At 39.6% G+C, this 22,366-nt stretch overlaps 1 protein-coding gene across 4 annotated transcripts in view; it reads left to right on the forward strand.

Annotated features, from left to right (window-relative positions):
• Positions 1-22,366, forward strand: part of ormdl3 (ORMDL sphingolipid biosynthesis regulator 3) — a 37,188-nt gene that overhangs the window by 9,909 nt on the left and 4,913 nt on the right. For 2 of the 4 annotated variants that reach the window (XM_085169675.1, XM_085169674.1), the window contains 3 exons: positions 7,307-7,511; positions 8,131-8,282; positions 11,383-17,783. In XM_085169675.1, coding sequence (XP_085025801.1) covers positions 7,307-7,511; positions 8,131-8,282; positions 11,383-11,518 — 493 coding nt within the window. In that variant the 3' untranslated portion in view covers positions 11,519-17,783. Of the gene's footprint in view, positions 1-6,351; positions 6,754-7,306; positions 7,512-8,130; positions 8,283-11,382; positions 17,784-22,366 lie in introns of those variants that run through there. The other 2 variants (XM_085169676.1, XM_085169677.1) reach the window with 2 other exon arrangements.

Here is a 22,366-nt window from a genome sequence, read left to right on the forward strand (position 1 = left end):
CCAGTTGGTTGTGGTGGGGAGTCTTCTGTGCTATACCAATAAAGATGACTTTTCAATGCCTCAAGTCAAGATGCGGTATGTCATAGCGGTGCTGACATCGAGGCAGGTCTGTTTTCAATTATGAACAATGTCATGTGTTACGGCATCGTCAGAAATGTGCCGAGCTCAGCGCTGCGATTTGGATGACGGTTGCTGTGCCGGAGCGATAGACGGTGCGCAGGGCCAGGGATGGATTATGGGAATGTGACAGCGGTCTAATTTATGAGTGCAGGCAAAGGAATCAGTCTGCGGTTTGCATCTGAACAACATTGAAACCACGTTTCCCAGGTTGAGGCCACAAGTGCAGCGCGATTACAGGCAAAAACATTGGAGACTCAACAACAATTGCGGTGGCATTTTGAGCGGTGGTGTTGTGGAAAGATTTCTGCAAAGGAAGACCTCGGTGTGCCTGTCCACATCAGGAGGGGGGAGACACACAGAGGTCCCCTACCGGGCTGGTTTCTACGGTGACCTGAGAAAGGCCGTAACCAGGTCCGGCTCTTTCTCAGGCCTAATCAGCGTATTACCACAAAGGAAGGACATGTGTTCAGCCCCTCCACCCCCACTTCTTTGGCCTCCCTACTCAATCCGACCGGCATGGCTGGACACAGGCAGCCAATAAAACTAGGATTAGGAGGGTAACTACACACACTGGGCTGTAGCGAAAAAGTTTCTGAACACGCCCAATCCCGCCCTGCTCCCTTCACAAATTTCTTTTCTTCTCTGCATCTCATTGCTTCCATCTTTCACTTTATTTTACTTGCTGCCATGTTTGTATCCTTCCTTTCAGAGCCCTCGCCCTGTAAGCTCTTCACACAATGGGGTGTCCAGAAATTACTCATTTTGTTGGAGTAGTTCAGCAAATTCCCAATGCCTCTTGCCCACCTCCCTCTTTGCACTCTGGATCCCGTGCTTTATGCTGTTATGATAATGAAATAAGCTCCATCACAATGACAAAGCTGCACATGTGTTGGGCTGTGTACGTGGAAGAGAGAATTTATGTGAATTAGCGCTCCTTTGCATAATTTCGCGTGGGTTCACACTGACCTATAATGCGTGCGAGATTGAAACCTTCCACTTTAATTTAATGTCCAGGAAACAGATTCTCGTTGGCCTCCATCTGCGAAGTGAGAGCCCGATTAATTAATACCTCATGATGATAACCTCAATAAGAGCTCAATGTGCAATATGTTCTGTCTGCACAGGAAGTAAACTGTGTGTACTGTCTTGATGTGTCTGTCTTTTGGCAGCCTTGTGCCACTCGGTGGCGGAGCGATTGCCTCGTCTAACAGACCTTGCTAATGCTTCCTGGAAATGGAACCGTGTTAAAGATAATATCGGGGCCATTGTGAGGACTTTTTAAGTCGGGGGCAATGAGAACCATACTCTTAAATAAATCTTTTTCATTAGAGCAGCAAACACTTATCCCTTGGCTGTGTGAAGGTCACTATTGGTGTGTTTGAGCTGCTCAGCAAGGTCCCACAGGGAAGAGCCTAAACCCTCAGTGGTCTTCAGCCGGACACTGAGGCGGCCTAATTAAAGGGCACTTAAGCCCCACAATGTGTGGCGGTGCAGGTTGGAGTTGGTGGGGGTCCCCGGCGAGAGGGACAGAATTCATGGCACTCGTAGACAAGGGTGTCCAGGACAGAGGGACAGAAGAGGGCTATGTGCCAGAGACTTTGTTCACACAAGATGAAGAGTCAACAGCCTCCCCATCCCTCACCCCTCTTTAGCCATCCCCCCTAATAACCACCTTCTTCAGAGAAGCTGCAAACACAATGCTGTCCCACTCCCCTCCTCTTGCTCTCAATCACTGCTGGGACAATGAGGGGAACTCCCCCCCCCCCCCCCCCCCCCCCCCCAAGCACCCTACCACCTTCACCATCCTTCTGCCTCTCCCCGACCCCCAAACAGACACTTCTTTTATTGAAATTCTTTGGTGTTCTAATCCTCCGCTTCCTCCAGGGGCAATAATGGACTCCCTGCGTCAGCCTTTTCCAGCGAGGCTATCATCCAAGCCTGCCTGGGTCACAAGTCCACCCCTCCTACTGGAGAAAATTACCCTGGCAGTGTCATTCCTGTCGCAAGCAGCCCATCCACAGGCCATAAAACCCCAACGCCACTGACCTTAAGAACATATCTGTGTTTGTGGCTAGATATTTCTGTATTTTCAGGTAACGTCTCTAAAGCATTGCTCCGATGCGCCAATTAAAGGTGCGACACTGATTTGCCAAAATCCTTTCTCTGCAGTACTTCCAGATTTTTATAATTCTTTTATTTTATTTTTCTCTTTTCACGGTCTCTATCAGCTTTTTAAAATTTGAACAATTTCCTTGTGGCTGCAATTCATTGAGATTCTGAACTCATGAGTTGGTAGATGTCTAGAAAGTGCTGGAAATACAAGATACTGGATGAACTAAAATGTAAATTTTCTCGAAGAAGTGATGAGTACAGATTATACTTTATATGTTGTGTAAAGCTCATACTTGCATTGCCTAGCCTTATAGTCTTGTAACTTAATTTACTAAAGTGGAAACTTGGTCCTATGAGTGGATTTAGACAGGCACTGAGTTCATTATATATAACAACTTCATTTTAAACACCTAAGAAGAGGCTCATTACCTCCTAAGTTTCTTTGCTGCTTAGAATGACAGAAAAAAGCGGGACTTAATTATGATAATTAATAATTATACCTCATATAATATCGCTACGCCTCCACAGTTGTGTCTTCAAGAGTAGAAGCATCACAGTCCAGACTCCAGGATGGCAGCAACCAGTTCAAAGTGTGTTGATGGTGACATCTGCTGGTCTTCTACAATCAGACGCTGCTGTTTATCTGCATTTTGCAGTCTGATGAGTGAAATATACAGGTGCAAAATACTCACTAATATTTATGGTATCAGTAGCAAGAGATGTACAAAAAAAAATGACTTTTTCAAACGTTGTAGAAGCAGAATTCAAACTTTGAAAGTTAAACTTGGGAGTTTTTTTTAAACGGACCAAACTGACTGTGTATTCTTTGACTCATTTAGCTAAAACTGTGATATTATAACATTATCTGGTGCAATATACTAAATAATGCTTTGAGTTTGATTTTTTGCCACATCACAGAATATATAACTGCTTACAATTTTTCATTCCTGATTTTATGGCTAATGGAAGCTACACTAGTTTAATTTTGAAAAGGTTATGATTTTTTTCAAATTTCACAGCAATATTTGGACTTGAAACAATGTAGGAAAAACAAAGAAGATTTTCCTACATTGTAACAGATTTTTTTTTAAAGGCAGACAGCAACAAATATATATGGTGAAGTTCCTGGGTACACAATTTTTTTCCCTGTCCCATTTTTTTGGGAATGTTCTTCCCAGAATACACGCATGGAGCTACAGTAATGTCTGTAAAACTATGGATGATAATTGGATACAGATTTATGCCTCGAAAAAAAAAAAATCCTGGCTAAAACCATGCAAAGAATTTACACTTGACCCGCATCTTAAGGGAGACATGGAAATATGAAATGCATCTCATCATTAAAAGCTCTTGTTACTGGCATGCATCCTATTAATGGAATCGCATTACATCTGAAAGACTTAGCTAAATGAGCCGTAGGCAAAACCCTAAGAGTAGAGAAGTGGAGTTTACAGAGGAATATGTCTAAACATCTGTTAGATTTATAGCTGTGGAGAAATGAATGCAACCGCACGACACCGAAGCTTTGATCTATCATCATCAGTGGTAACCAAAGTTGTAAGACGACTATTAAATGGTGCTCTGGACTAAACCAAAAGCTAATGATTTAAAATGGCATTTTAACATAGAACAAAACCCGTTTTTCTTAATTACATTTTGTTATTTAGGTTTACCCACACCATCATTTGCACACTCATGGTGAAATCACTGAAATACTCATCTCTTGGTGTCATACGTGCCCACATGAGTACTTTCATTATCTCCCTCCTCCTTTAGTATTTTATCAGTGTCATGTACTTGGTCATTGTTCCATTGCCAGAGATGATCTCACAGCACTGACATCCATAGTTCTCATTTGAGCAGAGCTCTAGGTTTACATATCTGACACAACTATAACTCCCAAGGCTATGAGCACACGAGACAGTCCACTGTCAGATGGCTAAACCCGTTTGATGCCACTCATCACAGGGGTACCCTTAGATACAGTAGGTGTCACATAACATTTCATGCAAGCAGAGGACTGATGACGCCCTTGGCTTCAGGCTACTGTGGGCCAAAGTTAGTATATGGGTTTATCTTAGGATCTAGAACATGACACTGTTGATCTTTTGATTTTGAAACCACAGTATGATCCACGTTAGACATTTACTGTTGCCTCTAGCAAGGTCTCCTCTCATCTTGGCTACATGAAGAATCGAGAGCTTTCTTTTATGTGTGTGTATAAAGATTTTGCTGCCCACCGTTTTGGAATTTATACCAGCTGTGAGAGCGTGGCTGAGACTGTTTTTGACTCTTTGTGTGTTACTGTGGCAAAATGCTAGCCTGTTGAAACCTAATGTAGTGTCTGTGGAGACTCACTGTCATTGGGATTTTATCAGAATATTCACTTTAATTCAGTTTTATTTATCTAGCACCAAATCATACCAACATTTACCTCAAGATTCTTTATATTGTAAGGTAAAGACCCTACAATAATACAGAAAAAACAGCGAAAACCCCAATATTAAGATGACCTGCTTTGGGGAAATGGGAGCAGCCATTTATTGTGACCAGCTGGGGGTGAGGGGAGGAAGACAGGACAAAGAAACGCTGTGGAAGTGAGCCAGAGATGAAATGTAACTAATAAGCAGCAGAGGATGAATGTATGGATTCATTGGTAACTTGTGATGTCCAAATATATTTCAAGAATTGTCTAAAGACCAATTTCTGTAGCAACTGGAGTCCATTGCAGGATGATCTCTAGATAATTTTGTGTTTTAATCTCTCTGTTCCATCATATATTTATAAAATGTTTGTTTTTCTAAAAAACAAAAACAGCCCTTCAACAGCTTCTCCAACTTAGGGCTGTGGGCAGCTAGAGCCTTACTCTGCTGACATGGGGGGGAAAGTATGTGCAGGTGTCCCTGCAATATTTTTTGTCCTTTGTCACAACATCCTGTAACGTTGACAGTGTGATTTGATTTAGTCTAGTTTTCAAAGGCACTGCTATCCAGTGGTTATGAACAAAGACCATCATCATGAATCATGTGCATGTTATCGTCACTCTCTCTTGCTGCCTTGGCTACAGTATGCCAAACAGGGGAAAACAAACAGGGGAAGTCACCAAGTCTAGAGCTTTGCGGATTTCAGTGGAATTTGATGGAAAATACCTTAAAGACAAGCAAATGCAGCAACAATAAAGACTATGAAGCTACTTATAACAGGATGACACTGGTGGAATTTTTTTGCCTTTGTTATTGTAATTTTGATATTTCACATGGTGGTGAATAGCGACATGAAGTGAAACAGTGCATGTCAGTCTCACAAAGCTCCTGGGGCTAAAAACAAGAAGTGAAATGCAAATCTCAGTAGCTAGCTGGCTCCTTTCAGCTTATTCACAAGGGGATGCCACTGCACGACACATCAAATATGGTGCCAGATTGACAGATTTTTACTGCAGATGACCTTCCCTCCTCAACCCCTAGGGGATTTTTATCTTGTCACTGGCTCAAACTAGGCATACTTCCTTGTTAGGGGAATGTGGAAACAACTAAATTATGGAGCCAATGGCCAATCTAAGGTTGTGTTGCAACTGAAAGCCAATGATTATTACCAGACAGAACATTAACTTAACTTTTTACATTTATTGATAGAAGGTGTGTTAGAAGATGATGAAACAAACATTTTATGTTTATTGAATTTGCATAAATTTACTCAGGGAACTGGGAAAAAAGCATTTGACTAAAATGCCATATTATTTGTCCCTAATGTGCTAAATTCCAGGTCAATTCAGCACGAACGTCAATATCTGGGCACCTTAAAGGTGCTGCTATAAATGGATTTAATATTATATACTTAACTGTAAGGCAGTTATTTTATTAATAATACAATAATAAAATTATTTTACATATATTTTTTTTGTTTTTTGTGATCAGAACCACAACGTTTTTATTTATTTATTTAGATAATTATTTTTGTTTGTTTAAAAATAAAAATAGAAGCAATTTAATTGTATAAACTATATCTCCTCGTTTTAAAAATCAGGATTCTTATTATTAAACGTAGCTTATAAGTGTCAATCACTTTTCCCTGAGCTCCTCCTCTGCCCTGACGTCAGGGAGACGTAGCTACGTGTTTTCAGCGCACTCCGCTGTGATTGGCCAGATTAGCTCACGTGACTCGAACATGACGTATCACAGAAAATTGCGAGGAGCAAAAAAACTCCGCCGAAACGTGTGCCGAGAGAGAGCGACGATGACGTAACACCGTGGACCGTGCTGTGTTGTCACCAGCTGTTGGCTAAAAGAAGACGAAAGAAAAGTGGACGCGTCTCGATGGATTGCGTGTTCACGAGTGGACCGTAGGGCTCAGAGCCACGTTCGGAACTGAAGGAGGGGAACCGGGCGACTAATGGAAGCCCCGCAGACTCATCAGCCGCGCAGGGATAGTATTAGTTACATAACTGAAGCCATCGATAACGGAAAAACTGTGATAACGGAGTAGTGCCCGTAAAGGTCGGAGTTGAAGCCATTTTTCTCTGCAGTAAGCACAATAATTTCATTAATTAACCCAACGCATTTGAACTTTTCTTGTTTTTTGCTGTGTTTGCTTCCATGCTTCACTTCAAGATCTTTTTAAGGATCAATTGTCTCCAGTGATGTTTCCAGACAACTTGCAAAAGAGCATGCTGGAATGATCAGCGCTTGCGACATTGTTTACTCTAGTCAATCAGTTGCTACTGAACCAGCAGACACCAGCTTTATTCACGCACAAGGCTACTTCTTAAAATGTGTAAATCTCATTTGATCATATTTTAATGTTTTCTCCATTTATACCACGGCAAAGGCATCTGATTGGCTTGCAGATGTCAGGTTAAAGCCATCATATAACCTACTGTTGCTTTATTGCAATACATAGTAATACATAGAAGTAATTATTTTCCTTTATGCAGCTTCATTTAAGGGCAACCAAGCTACATGATTCATTTTCTTTTAGTTGAGTTCACTACAGGTGTCTGTATAACCCTTTAAATATGACTGCTTACCATTAGAGGTTGTAGATGGTTCGAAGGTAACATCGTTGGTTTTTGTTTCAGGAGACAGTTACACAGTCTTACCGCCGCCATCATGAACGTGGGAACAGCACACAGCGAGGTTAACCCCAACACCCGAGTGATGAACAGCCGGGGTATGTGGCTGTCTTACATCCTGGGCATCGGCCTCCTTCATATCATCCTGCTGAGCATCCCCTTTGCAAGTGTGCCCGTGGTCTGGACCCTCACCAACCTCATCCATAATCTGGTTAGTGGTGTAGTGGCGTCCCTCAAAGGACCAGCACTGCCACAGTTTGCCTTAACCTTTATTGACTAGGTCAAGTGAGGTCAAATTAAGTCGAGGGCACGTGCAGCACAGCGAAGAGGTTTAGGATGTGGTGAATGGGAGTAAGTTGAGAGCTGAGTCAGAGACACAGCTGCTTGCTGCTTCACTGCTCTTAGACATGCCTTTGGTTAATGAGGTGATTCTTTAACAAGCTTCTTGTTTTTTATTGTTGTTGTTTTTTCATAGTTCCTTTTTTTTCTCTTTTCAACTTGGACAGGCCCACATTTCTTGAGAAGAGCGCAGTATTAACCACACCGTGATCCTGTTACACAAGTGAATTTGCTAGTTGAGGCATGGGCTGTTTCATCATGCAGCTTAAAAGTGTTCCTAATATTGAGAACACATCCGACTTTTACTTACGAGCTTTACAGTAGATTTAGATTTATTTCAAAAGAAGAAGAAGAGGAAGACCTTAACTTAGTAAGTTAACTTCCTGGAAGATTTTGTACTGTACGAAGTTTACTCTTGTATTCACATATCAATAATCCACTAGTGTGGCAATCATGTGGCAACAATGTTCTGTTTTCCCCCTTCTCTGTAGTGCATGTACCTGCTTCTTCATACAGTCAAAGGGACACCTTTCGAGACCCCTGATCAAGGCAAAGCTCGCCTCCTTACACACTGGGAGCAGATGGACTACGGTGTGCAGTTTACGGCTTCACGGAAGTTCCTCACCATCACACCTATTGTCCTGTAAGTTGCATTCCTCTGCTTTTCTGTTTAATGCGGCTTTTTGAGGACCGCAAAAAACCATAGAGGACAATATAATGGGACAATACCTTAAACAAGTATGGAGAGTGTAGACAGGAAATGACAACCAGAGTAGGTCATCAGTTCTCTGACAAGGACACGTCTCACTACCTTGTCATCCATCAGCACTTTTGTGTGTGACAGGCCTAAAGCAAAAGCAGCTCTCTTTGAATGAACCTGTGTGTTTGTGGCTTAATCAGAATGCCAGTACCTTTTATTCAGAGTGAACTTGCACACACTTACACCTCAGTGGAAAAATGTATGCTGCATTATAAAATTCAGCGCTTATTTTCCTTTGGTGTGAGTGTGGATTGATTAGCATGCACGCTGCTCCCTTATTAGCCAAGCCTGCAAATTGAGAAGGGGCACAGTGTTTGCAGAAGTGCCGCTTGCTGCTTTCTTGGCCTTTTTCTGTCCTTATTAACCACCACAGTTCAGTTTACAGGAAGCACTCTGCTTCCCCAGGGTTTATATGCCAGCTCAGCACGAACATTGTAGCGATAGCGCTTTTGCAGGTGTGGACTTTGTTTTTGCACTCATTTAAAGGGGCTCTTTGTCATTTTGTTTTGCAACCAGTGCCAGCAGGAAGAAGTGAGCGGTCAGTCTTTAGACTCCAGATGTAAAGGCTACACATCTGCTGAACTCCTCTGGGAGTGTTTTTGCACATGTCCTTACCTGTTCCGCTGAGAGCAGGAAATGCAATTCATCATTCTCACTTAACAAAAATCCCTTACCGCCACACCTAAAAGTGCGACTCATATTAAATCAGCATAGTTTTATTTATTCCAGCATCTCATCAGGATTAGCACAACTCTGCAAACATACAGCCAGCACAAAAGCCGAGTTTATATACATGGATGTGGTATGTATGTGGTTCTTTTGTTTTTTCCAGGGGGCCATAATAAAAATGATAAATAATCAATAAAACAAGTGTAGGACCAAATGATGAAGAACTGTGAAATCAGATGCACACATTGCTGAATTCTGGTAAACTCTATAAGCAGCCGTTAGCATTTGTTTTTCTCATATTTTACTTTGGTTTCCTCTGAGGTTACAATAAAAAACTAACTTACATCTTCCTCATATGCCCCACTGCACTCATGAAAGATGTTGAATTATGTTATAAATATAGACTCTAGACTTTACAATCATTAGAATCTTAATATGTATTATATATTATGTCTCCAACCTCAAACTTTTATACCTTTATTGTGCAGACTTTTCCTTTTTATGATGTCGCAGGCCGGGTTGAATTGTGGTCGAAGCTTCTATCCGGTTGTTAAGTGATGACGTGACGAATCCTACTTCCGGGCCTAAAGTAGTTTGCGTTTAATATGGCTTTTGTGTTGTTAACATGCTTAATGTTATGTATTTTCTTCTATTTAATCTCAAAAAGCTCCTAAAACAGTCAGTGATCACTGTTGACCTCCCTCGGCTTTTATTACCGCTAATCATTTATTTAAGCTCAGTTTTTAAAACCTTAGGATGTAACTACAGCCCAGCCCATGCAGCAGTATATGAATGACTAACCTCGTATTGTGGATGGATTATCTCAGTTGTTCTCCTGGCTGAAGTTTGGTCCTTTTACAGCATCCTGCCATGCGATTACATTTGTTCCTGACCACCGAGAACACTCACGCTAACTTTTATCGAGTGGGGAAAAAAAGTTAGCTTGTTTATATTATGCTAACATAGCTGTGTCGCTAGCGGTCACGTAGCACATCATTATATACCAGCTAGCCAAACTTCAGTAACCCTACAAACGTCACTGCTGTTTAGTTTTCTGTCTTCATTTATGTTGGAAGTGATAACAGAGCTGTGCGTTTTAATTTGTTTCCAAAACCCCGCAGTCAGGACATGCTATATTGTATTTAGATAGAAGCTAGCGAGCTAACTTCCTGCTAACTTCTAACTCGGTTAAATGTCATAAATTCCGTTTTCATGGATGTCTGGATGTTAAACTCAATTGTTACACCTGGTAGAGCAGAATGCTGATCATTTTATTAAAGATGAAAGACTTTAGACAGTTTTTCAACTCTCAGTAATGCCATAGTGATCGTTTGATATATGGACCTGCAGCGGAGTTTAGGCCCAGACACGGCTAGTGACGTCAGACTTAACGACCGGATTATACAAATAATTTTTCAGATTGTTGCAAGTTGAAAAATTTCTGTGATAAACGGAAGATTTATAGATATGTTGATTAGGTGTCATCACTGAATGTGATAGAATAGGTAACAGAATATTTATTATTTATGAACAAATATATTGTGTTATACATGAAATCTAGCCTTAGATCTTTAGACCATTCTAACCACCCCAAATGCAAATGAAAAAAACGTTTATTGATAATGAGACAGAGAGCTTGACCAGAGACTGCAGTGTGTGGAAGGCCTCTTGAGGCCTCTTGAGGATGGGCAGTGGCTCCTGAGCCAGTAAGTCCCCTGAAACCTCTGAGAGAGGATGACAGACAGAGGAAGAGGGGAGGGAGAGCAAGTGGGCATCTGTAGATAAGCCGCAAAAGGGAATGTTTATGTGGTCCTGCTCCCGAACTTCAGATAAATAATCTCATATTCATAAACCACTTTAAGTGTTTTATCTACTTCTCATCCTCGTCAAAATTGGAATCATCAGTTAGCCTAACATGCATGCTGGGATTAAATTAGATGGACTTAGATTAGACTTTTTAGCTTGTTGGTGCTTGGAAGCCTAGTGTAGATTTAGGCTTACAGATTCTCATATCAACTCATTTGCTCATTACCAGTGTTGTAATTCTGTTGTTTGGCACGTTAAAATGGTCTCACAGGACAACTGCTGGCACAGCTTTTGTGAGTTAGGAAACATCTGGGTGTGATTGGCAGAATAAAACTAAGTGAAATGTTTTTTTTATACATAAAGTGACATTTTATAAGGACATTGTGGTTTTCTTCAGGCTTTTAACAGACTGCCTTGCTTTCACACCAGCAGAAAGAAATCTAGACTTAAGCTTTATGCCCTTTGCTCATTGTAATCTTCTCCTTTTTTGTGCCTATTCTTGATTCAGGTATATATTAACCAGCTTCTACACCAAATACGATCGGGCCCATTTTGTTGTCAACACTGTCTCCTTGCTCACGGTACTCATTCCCAAGCTGCCCCAGCTGCACGGTGTGAGGATCTTTGGGATTAATAAGTACTGACATGGCAGAAGAGGACACCTCCTTCCTGCGTCCCTGTGGACCGCTGAGAGCACACAGAGTATCAAGCTTCTGATTTGGCTGCAGAACCATTGGGATCTGTGGTCGTTTGGCGCCTCACTCTGCAGAGCAGCACTCTAAATAAAGCCTATTGAGCATACTGCCATGGTACCAAACCCCAGGACGGAGACACAAAACACTAGAGAGCACAAAGGGAAAGTGTTCGGTTGTGATTATTTGTGGAAAATCTTCTTTGAGCCTCGTGATTTTTCCAGAGACATTTTAAAAGGATTTCTCAAAGTATTGTGTACATTTCTGTAGACGTTCTCAAATGTGACACGTGCCGGGGGAACAGGACAATGTAGTTGTACAAATGTGGTGTGCCACACCACATTACACTACTGGCACACCGAGGCAGTAATCAAAGTTATTTTGTATGTAATGATACGCTGCTGTATTTATTCAGCTTCACTCTCGCGTGTAGCTTCGTCTTCCTTGAGGTTTCCGAGCTTGGAGGAGAGCAACAATAGTTTAATGAAATGGTAGGGGACCTGTGAAGTGCAGCGGAGGCGAGACACAAGAAACCACGAGATTTTATATTTAGCCCTCGCTGTTCTGCTCAGGGCCAAGATTGGGAAGTTAAGCAGCCTTTATTTTTATCTGACCATTTCCTTATTTGGACACCTCTTGTCCTGGTTTGCGCACTGCAAACCTCCCGTCTGTGTGCAAAAGCACTCGACTGATCTGACTTATCCAAAGGTCCTGCAGTCTGGCTCTGGAGATGGGCAAAATATGTTCACACATGTTTGTTCCTGCTCTGTAAAAGTACTCAGGATCTGGTATGTTGAGCAAGAGTCAGCTGTGTCTGCAGCTCAAACCAGTCGTCAGATTGCATACTGATTGCATCTATGTTTATTAGGTACGCTTTGTGCAGTCCGATGCACTGTAGCACTGATGCTTTCATTTACCTAAGAATTAAAAATCCTCCAGAATGATGAAAACAATGCAACAATAAAGCACTCAGGACAAAGATAGAAAAATAAACCCTTGCAAAGCGGGATTAATCACTTTGTCTGCCAGCTGTAGCTGCCATTTTTCTTTAATGCTTTCTTCATAAAGCATCCTGATCTGGATCTAGGCCAGATATTTGGTATAAAAATGACTTTTCACAGGTTCGAAAAATGAATTTAGCATCTTGCATTACATTGGGTGGAGTTGCAGGTGAGGATTGTTAGCAGGTTCCATAACATCAATTTTACTGACTTTTTTATGGCTGTACTTTATTCTCCAGTGTAAGATTTTGATTAGGTAGAAGTAAACTTGTTAATATGGGATAGAAATGTCCAAATCACCCTCTGGAATGTATTTCAAAATTCTCCTCAGAGAGCCGGTTTACGTTAAGCCTAGTTTTGATCCTGAATTCTGGGATTTATTTTTCTAGGTGGAAAAAATAGCCAAGCAGTAGTCAAACAGTGGCCTAGGGCTTACATTCAATATCACCTTAGGTAGTTTTTAATGGAGGATGCTTCTGGCTACTTGAAGTCTAGTTTTCACTCTTGATTTTTCTTTGTTGCTCTTCTGTAACTACCTGTCTCATGAACTGCTTTAGATGACACTTTTTTATCATGTTTTTAGCTTACTCCGTCTCCCGTTTGGTGCTGGGCAGGGAGGCTGCGATGAATTTGCCAGATTGTTTTCTGAAATTAGCTGGTGCTGGAAACGAGGCTAATGAGAACAGTTTGTGGACTGAAAGAAAAAGGATAGAAAAGGGAGACACTAAAGAAAATAGCTGCATAAGATTTTTAAAGTAGGTACGATCCAGATCTTTCAAGAATATCAAGTACTTCCTCGTCATCTGATTGAAATCTCCACTTCTACTAGTCCTATGTGCTGAAAGAGGTCATTGCACTACAGTAAAAACGCTGGTTGCTGTTTTCGGAGAAATACAGTGAAAGTGCATCTTTTCAAATCTGCCATGTTTCTTCGTTTTCATTGCGTTTGTCAGTGAAAGGCCAAAGCAGGCCTCATCGTAAACATTCAGGGTCTTTGAGTTACTGTGGGCTGTGTATCACGTGCACAACAGTTCTCTCGACCTGATTTGTCTTTAAGAAGACACAATTCATATATGTTTGTCAAAAGTATTGCCTGACCATCCCAGGTTTAATTTTTCCTGGAGCAAAAACCGCAGATGGCCAGAGCTGAAAAATGAATACAGACTATGGTTTGAAGAATCATTTCATATTTGACCTCTGAAACTGATAAACGGTACTGATTAGTTGTGGACAGGCAGAGAGGGAATGAAACATGAGCTCAAACACGGATTTCATTTAAAGGTGACTAAACTGTGTAATAGTTCATCTTAATTCTCATTCGAGGTAAAATTATGTTTTACATTTCTTCTTTTGAACTCAATTTTACAATACCAGATGTTCAATCAGAGGGGAACGTCTATTCTGTGCTGGGATACGAGGATCCGTTCAAATCTGTTATGAATTGAAAAAATAAAAATGTATAGATTAATAGTTAAACCACTATTGTGCCCTTTAGCAGCAGTAGAAGCAAGAGCAAGTATAGATCTAATATTTAAAACGACTTAGAGTGGCAGCGGTAGTAGCAGATTCATATTTCTTTAGATTTGTGGTTCACGCTGTCACCGCAAAACATGAAAACATTCATTTTATTAAGTGTGTTAAATTGGAAAAAAGTAATAAATGAATGAAACATGGATCATAGAACCAAAGAGTTCATGTATGTGTACATAATAGTTGATGTGCCCGAGCCTTCATCATGTTTTCAGATGTATTCTTACTCTAAAGGGCTTCATTGTAAGACTTGCTACAGCACAAGATGACAATGCATTTACTTTTTTTTTTTTTTTAATCAGACTGTTTGAGAACATCGGATAAACTGAATGTTGATTAAATGTGAAAAGTTGCGCTTGTAGCTCCTGGTTTGATTTTCTCTTTTTTAAAAAAGTGTACTTGCTTTGTTTTTGAAGGACATTGCAAAGCCATTTTCTGTACGAGCGCTTGACTCTAAATACAATGTTTTTCAAGCATCATCTCAAAATCCTTCATTGTTGTTCTGCGTATTTGTGCCGCCGTGTCCTCGTTTTCTGGCGTTTAATTAAAATGCAGAAAATGTGTCGGATCTGTGAAGGAATTGGTAATACGAAGCATTGCGCTCATCATTTTTTGTGTGCTTTTCAGTATGTACAACAGGCACAACATGGTGTGAGTCAGCCTCTCCTGTCTTGTTGTGGCTGTGCTTAACTTTTGTTTGCACATCCAGGACTCTCAAGAAGGTTGAGTGTTGACTCCAAACACAGATGTAAGCATCAGATGGATTACTGCTCATCAAAAAGAGAAAGGCTGTATTTAGGACACCTTTTTCAGTGACTACAATGTACTGACATGCCTCCTCCATGACGTGCTTGCAGGAGTTTAGTTCAGACTTTTAGGTTGCTTAACATTATGACTAGTTAGTCCTTACAGTACAATAGAGTTTGCACAAAAGGAAAAATGAAAATTGTACTTAATAAAAGTAGGAAACACTTTCAGAATTGTGCATAGATGTGATATTTTGTGCTATATTCTGTACTTTGTCTTTGCAGGTACAAGGGTTTGCAGAAAATGCCTGAGAGTAGTAACTCTTGCAATGCACCTCCTGAATGCTATGCAGTAACAGCAGCTGTTATTTTTAGTGCAGTGCATCAGGTTATTCAATCTGAATGATTGTCCTAAACTCTGCAGCTTGAAACAGTACTTCTTTGTACTCCCTGTCAACTCTACCTGATAGTAAACCTATGCATCAAATCAAAAATTAAATCTATGGTCTTCATTTCCCCCGTTGCAAGCTGATACTGACGCTGTACAGTGCTCACCCTGTTAAACAACACCGGGGGCTGTTTAAACATTCAGTAAGCGAAAGTAACAGTGAGGTATTACGAGGCAGTAAATTAGCACATTATATGAAAGCAATCAAATGATTTAAGTCATAACAATATAAATCCTCGTTTTAGGGGCAAAATGAGCTTTTTATTTGGTGTTAAGCAGATATGCAATGGCATCCCACCCATTTATGTTGAATAGATTTTGAAGTCTTCTTTAAACACGAGCTGAAATCATGATTTAAGTTATACCTGGGAGGTAAATGTTCCAAACATTGTATTTTTTTGATAGAAATAGTTGAACGACTTGTTCTTTGTTGCTCATATCCTAGTACTACATCAGTAAAATCCAATATGTTGATCACGTGCTTCTTTTTAATGATGACTACTACCCGATGTTCATGCAGACGTGCCCCCCCAATGGTGACATTTATCACAATTACCTGTAAGTGTTTTAGCATAAATTTGCATAATTTTATGTGTGTGTTGTTATGCTACAAAAAATAAGAGGAACTTAAGATGAACAAAACTACATGAAAATTCGCATTATTTTAAAAGGTCAGTTACCTTAAAGCAAAAACAAAGCCGTATCGGCTCGTTTAAGATGACAGACGCAGTAAATGGCTTTTTAATTATTGTAAGGAGGACAAATGTCAGGCAACAGGCAGAGGTTTAGGAAAATCAGTGCAAGTGTTACAATAAAAACAGTGCTTTCTTTTTTAAAAAGTATTTTTATAAGACTAAAACTACAGTGAGGGTAATTCCTCTACATTTTTTATTGCAGTTTTCTAGTTTCTAGGTCTAGTTTTTCTTTTAGTTAACTAAAATCTTTTAGTTTTAGTTAACTATAATAACTTTTCCTGAAGTCTGAAAAACTTTCCACTTATCCAGTTCTGTATTGCAGAGGTACTGGAGCCTGTCCCAGCTGTCATAGGGAATGGGACAGCACACCACCGTGCTTCCCAATCTGAAAGCTGTGACTCTCAAGTATTGCTTTACTTTTAAGGGCGTAATTATAATAATAAATCTATTCTAAAGTGTTTGTCTCAGGATGCTTTGGCTCATCTTGCTATTTTCTTATTCTTTTTACACTCCATTTGAGGCCAAAGAGACCAGTGCATAGGGCAAATGTGAATGTGTGACCCAGAGTTTATGCAAAAAGTTATTATGTTCTGTGCTATGCAGTTAAAATCTGGGCCATATATTATGTGCACAGTGTACCAAATAACAAAATACGTATAGAGAATTCTGCAGTTAAAAAAACAAAACAAAAACAAATATGCTACAGTAAGTACACCTGAAAAAAGCCAGTCTGTATTCCTACAGTAGAGGGCAGCAAATAGCTGCCATTGACCTTAATCTGAAGAGACGTTCTGACTCTATAAATAGAAAAACCTCAAGGCGGAGATTATTGGTCTTTCTCTCTTTTTGTCAAGAGGTTTTCTCTTCTCTGTTCATTCACTTATTTACGCTGATTCACAGTGTCACAGAAATGTAACGACTTCTTTCTTCTCGTCGCTCTCCTTGAAAAGGTGTTAAATTTGTCTGACAGTTAACACTTAATCCAAGCTAACATTTGTCAATTTGTATGGACGCGTGAACGTAAATTATAAAAAAATATTTGTTAGCACAGGAAGTAAAGGATGTAGATATCTGCCATGTTAAACATACGCAGCGTGAAGTAAAAATATCGGAGCTGTTTATTTATAGTGTCAACATTTATTTGATCCTTTTGTTTCATGTTGGGAATTCAATACCTTGTAGTTCCAGTCAATGAATATCAGGGTTTGTCTTATTTTGGGATTTACTACACAACACTGTACTGCACTGTATATGCTCATAAAGTCAGAGGAGTCGTGTCTCACAGGGTGAAAGTTATTGCACTGAATCACTGATTAAATCTGATAAAGATATGTTGTTACAGTTTGAACCTTTATTGCTCAACCAAGTCATAAAATTACTATATTGATATATAATTAGTTACTTGTCCAAGTTCGTTTGTTATAGTTATTTAACCACTCTGACCCTTTTAAGATTGTTTAATTGAAATAAAAACAATCATTAAACTTTGCAATATTTTTATTTGTAATATTTATTTACATAAATTCCATTTTTCCCCTACCATCTCAAAACTGGCCACTGAGATTTACCGAGGGCAGTAAATTAAAACTACTTCCGCCTCAACCAACTACAACAGAAAAGTGCTGCTCACATGTCAAGGTCAAGGTAACTTTATTTATACCCATAGGCAAGGTAAATTTGCTTTACAGAAAAAATGACAGCATTTGGCATCCCTTTAAAAACACACATACCTAGTAAAGATATAAACCTCACTGTGGCACATATATAGTAATTTTAATATTTCGAATCAAAAACAGTTCTTATTTAATTCAGTGACAGCAACGGGGACAAAGCTGTTTTTATAACGCTTTGTCCTGCATCTCGGAAATAGAAACCTCCGTCCTGAGGGAAGAAGCTGAAATTCACCCCTTAGCGGATGGGAACCATTTTTAAGGATTGATAAAGCCATCCTCTGTACCTGCTTGGAGTACAGGGAGGCTAAACAAGACTGTGGCTCACCTATCAGACGACTGGACCATCTCACTATCTGATTTAGAGAGTTTTTCTCTGTGACAGAGGTCTGACCAAACCATGCCACCAAACAAAAGGATAAAACAGACTCAATAAAAGAAGTCTGTGTAAATGTAACAATTTAGAATAACACTCATTTGAAGCTTATTTAACATATGAATGTTGTTACCTTTAATATATGTTATTTTTTGATGACAGAAACCACATTTCTGCAGAATGAGAAATCTTACTTTTAACATATTTTATTGTTATTTTGAACATTTTATTTGTTTTTATTATTTTAGAAGTACCGCTAATTAACATGAACTAAGATTCCTAATAACTGAATATATTTAGAGGATGCAAGACTAAAAGATATAATGTTAAGATTTGATGTAAAGTGAAAAAAAAGTATTTTCAGTTGTGAAAAATGTGTAGAAAAACTTATCTCTTATGAAAGTGCACTCATCCTCCTTAGCACCTCTGACTCTGAACCAACAGATTTGATATTTTCTGTAATATATTCTGAAATATGTTGTGTTTTGACAGCCTTTTACACAGAATGAAACACACAAAACAGTTTTTATGTCTCGTTGCATAAGGCATGAGCTAATATTTGTATACCTGGTGGGAACATTATGTGTCTATTTAACATTTTCACAACCTCAAAAAAATTTGTATCAATTTTGTATCAAAACTAAAATTAAATATGTTTGTTTAATCTTTAAACAGTAGCTACATCTGGTCTAGACGTATGATAAAGTTTTCCTTTTGAAATTTACTGTAACCTGATTTTAGATTTGACAGTATTTACAATTTAGAGATCTTTTAAACCTGCTATCATCAGAAAATTAAACATTCACTTTTCAAGCAGGTTGAAGGAGACATATTTTTAAAAAATATGACCAGATTTAGCTGAGAAAATGTGATCTGTGGATGTCAGGTGGTGGGCAGTGATTACCTTATGATTACTTATGTGTCTCATGCCTGTTTTCTGGCACTGCTGCAGAAATGTAAATGAATATGTCTGAAACATCTATGAAACCCAATGACCCTCTGATCTTGTATGCATGTTTAATTTCCCCTATTTTATGTTAACTCACAACTTCAAAAATAAGTTTGTTCTCATCCCACAGAGGCAGCATGTCTGCCTTTTTCTTTGGAGGAAAACAAAGTCACATGACTGCCAAACAACCAACAACCTCGTTAAGTATGGATGACCTCCCGACCACAAATGCAGTGCGCCCATCAAGCCCTCTGCAACCGAGGGGGCACGTGTCTCCTCAAATTGAACATTTTGAAATATGCATGCTCCATGTTGTGAGGCTCCCACTGCGTGCGCTTGGTTTTCCTGTGGATGTGACAGTGCTGGGTCTCATAAAACACAATGCACTCAAGATTCATTTCTCAGCTGCCCTGCTGTGACCTTGACAAGCTTCCACCAGATAATAATGTGTTGATCAAGGGTGTTGAGAGTTTCACGTCATAGGGAAGAAGGATGTCTTGATGCGCGGAAGTGGTTAACTATAAATAGAATCAAACAAGAACTGGATCAATTAATTATGAGCTCTGGATTCCCCCGCAGGGTCTTTAAAAAACCAAAGACGGGACGGACAACAGGAGACGACGTCCCTGTAAACACTGCCCTGCCATTGAAATGCACCATGGGGTTTCCAGAGTTTGCCCCTAGACTTTCTTAAGGTCTCTCTACAGTTTAATGACTGCTCTGTCAAACTCTATAAAGCGTCAAACTCAGCCTGAAGTAGACATAAATATGGTGTGAAGCAAAACAGGCCTTTACTATATGTTACTTTAAGCTTTAGTCCTATAACTAAAGCATAAAGTACTGTATGCCTAAAATTTACATAAAGTAGTTCAAACTTTAGTATATGTTGATTATATGTTTGTGCATACAGTCAAGCACAAACATATAATCAGTATATGGATTTATATACCATATGTGCATTTCAGTCATCTCGAATTCCAACATCTAAATTACACACTAAAGTAAGCATCGCTGTTTGGCTTTTATTTTGTGCCTGAAATCATCGCTCCACATTCATAGTGAACAAAAAGGATTTATGTTTATTTTCTCATACCTGAAAAAAGCGATTTGAATATGAAGTCCAGAAATGAGCTGGTGGGGTTAGTCGCCATTGTATCATATGACAAAAATAGGAGTTTGCACGTTCTTCCTGCTCCTCTGTGGGTTTTCTGCAGGTACTCCAGCTTGTTCACTCAGTCCAAAGAAATGCATGCTAGGTTAATTATAATCTGTGTTAACCTGTTGCTATGGGAGAGGCCCGCCACCCTTCAGTGGAAGCTCAGTTTCACCACCTGTATCTCATTCTTTCACACGAAAGGATAAAAAACTGCAACTTCAGCGGTGGAGGCATTCCAGCATGAGTCAGAGTCTAGTCGTGATGTGGCTGTGGGCTGTCAGGAGACATTCTACGTCTCTACACTAAAAGTGGGATTGTTGTGACATTTGATTTTGCTGCAGGAAGCTTTGTTGTTTGAGTTTCAGCACCATCCAGTTTTGAAGCGAGTCGTTACTGGAAGCCTCTGTTGCATTAAAGCTGCTCGACACTTATTTGGATACAAGTACATGAAAGTTAAATAAAAAGTCAATGAATGATGTATTAATTTGTCAATTATTACTTTTCTGATTGAATAACCAGGTGGTTCTTACTCCTATAATCCCATATTGTTAAAGCTGCTGGTATGTCAAGACGTCCTCCTGCTTTCACTCCCAAGTCATCGATCTTTAAGATGACCAAGCACATTTGGGTAACTAAATGTAACCAGCAATTAAAAACATTAATAGTGAGATGCATCTGAAAACACAGCATTATGTGAAGGCCCCCAAAAAGAATATGCTGGATAAGCACAAATCTGTGTATAACTATGATATAAATGTCAATAAACAACTAAGAGTCCAACTATCAGTGTTGGGAAGGTTACTTTTAAAATGTATGAATACTTTGGATTACTTAATATATTATCATGCTGTTTACAACTACGTGAATGTACTATTGCTGTGATTTATTACTGTTACTGAAGGTCCGCGGCTCCGAACCGTAGTAAAGGGACCTCTGGCTAATACGGTGGGTTCTGTGTCGGGCTCGTAGCCGAAAACTAGCTTTACTTTGTTGTCTGGGTCAACTTTGCTAGCGAGAGACAGAGAGGCGTTGAAAGGCTGCTCCAACGGAACTTATTGTTTTTGGAGGAAAACACAAACACGGTGTACAGTCGAGTCTTAATAGCTTACTTACAACTGGGCTCGTCAGGCTCTCTTCTTGGCTGCAGTGGTTATTATTATATTTACATGCTTCCAGCTCCCGTTTTTGCTCGATGACAGCTCGTACTTTTCCTTTCTCTCCCTCGCTCACAGACACATAACGTGTATGACAGTCCATTCTCCCTGCAGCACGGACTGCACTGCCTATGATGCTACATTCTTTAGAGCTATACCTGTAGCATTCTGCCTATTAGCTTAGCACAACAACAAAAAGGCCTCTCTCACCCAGGAAACACGCAGAGAGAGAGCGTCACCCTGTAACCATGGCAACCGTAACGCTGCCGCTGGAACAACATAACGTAGCTGTCAAACAAAACCCAAACAGTCCTGACCCGCCACAATATGAAACAGGGAAGTACCGCCGTGTAATCCATTTATTTCAACAAAGTAACTGTATTCTAAATACCACCTTTTTAAACGGTAACTGTAACGGAATACAGTTACTCATATTTTGTATTTTAAATACGTAACGGCGGTACATGTATTCCGTTACTCCCCAACACTGCCAACTATTTATTTTTTATGTAACTAGATCATCATTTTTAAAGTACAATAATTAAAAAAAACCCAAACAACTATTGCATATTTTAACAAAAAGCCCTTAAATTAGTCTTAAATGTAATTAGGTGCAGGAACACTGGGGGATATGCTTAATCAGATGAGCCTGGATGAGCCCCATAAACAGGATATTTCTATCCACGTTAACACACTCACTGATCTAAATCTGACTCTTGGCTGGTTATAAATTCCTCTTGTCTGTCTTCCCGCTCATAACAAAAAAAAAATGAAAATGAATAAACTTGTAATAAAGAACCTCAAAACAAAAGTGTTTAACTCAAGTCTGAAACCCACTTTTGTGCCTTTATAGACGAGGACGTCCGCAGTGACTGCTTCAGATGACGAATAGTTTTTGAGCATGAGCTGTCTGGCTTATGTGGCAACTCATAAAGCCTTACCCAGATCTATCACATGTACTATGAATATTCATAAACTGTTCTTGTTTTACATTATTAACATACTCATTCCACCCAATAATAAGATTTATGATGTCTTTGTGACACTCAGAGTTTAAAACCAGCAGTGGAAAATT

Source organism: Neolamprologus multifasciatus, chromosome 8 (assembly GCF_963576455.1).
Source record: "Neolamprologus multifasciatus chromosome 8, fNeoMul1.2, whole genome shotgun sequence".
Lineage (NCBI taxonomy): Eukaryota > Metazoa > Chordata > Actinopteri > Cichliformes > Cichlidae > Neolamprologus > Neolamprologus multifasciatus.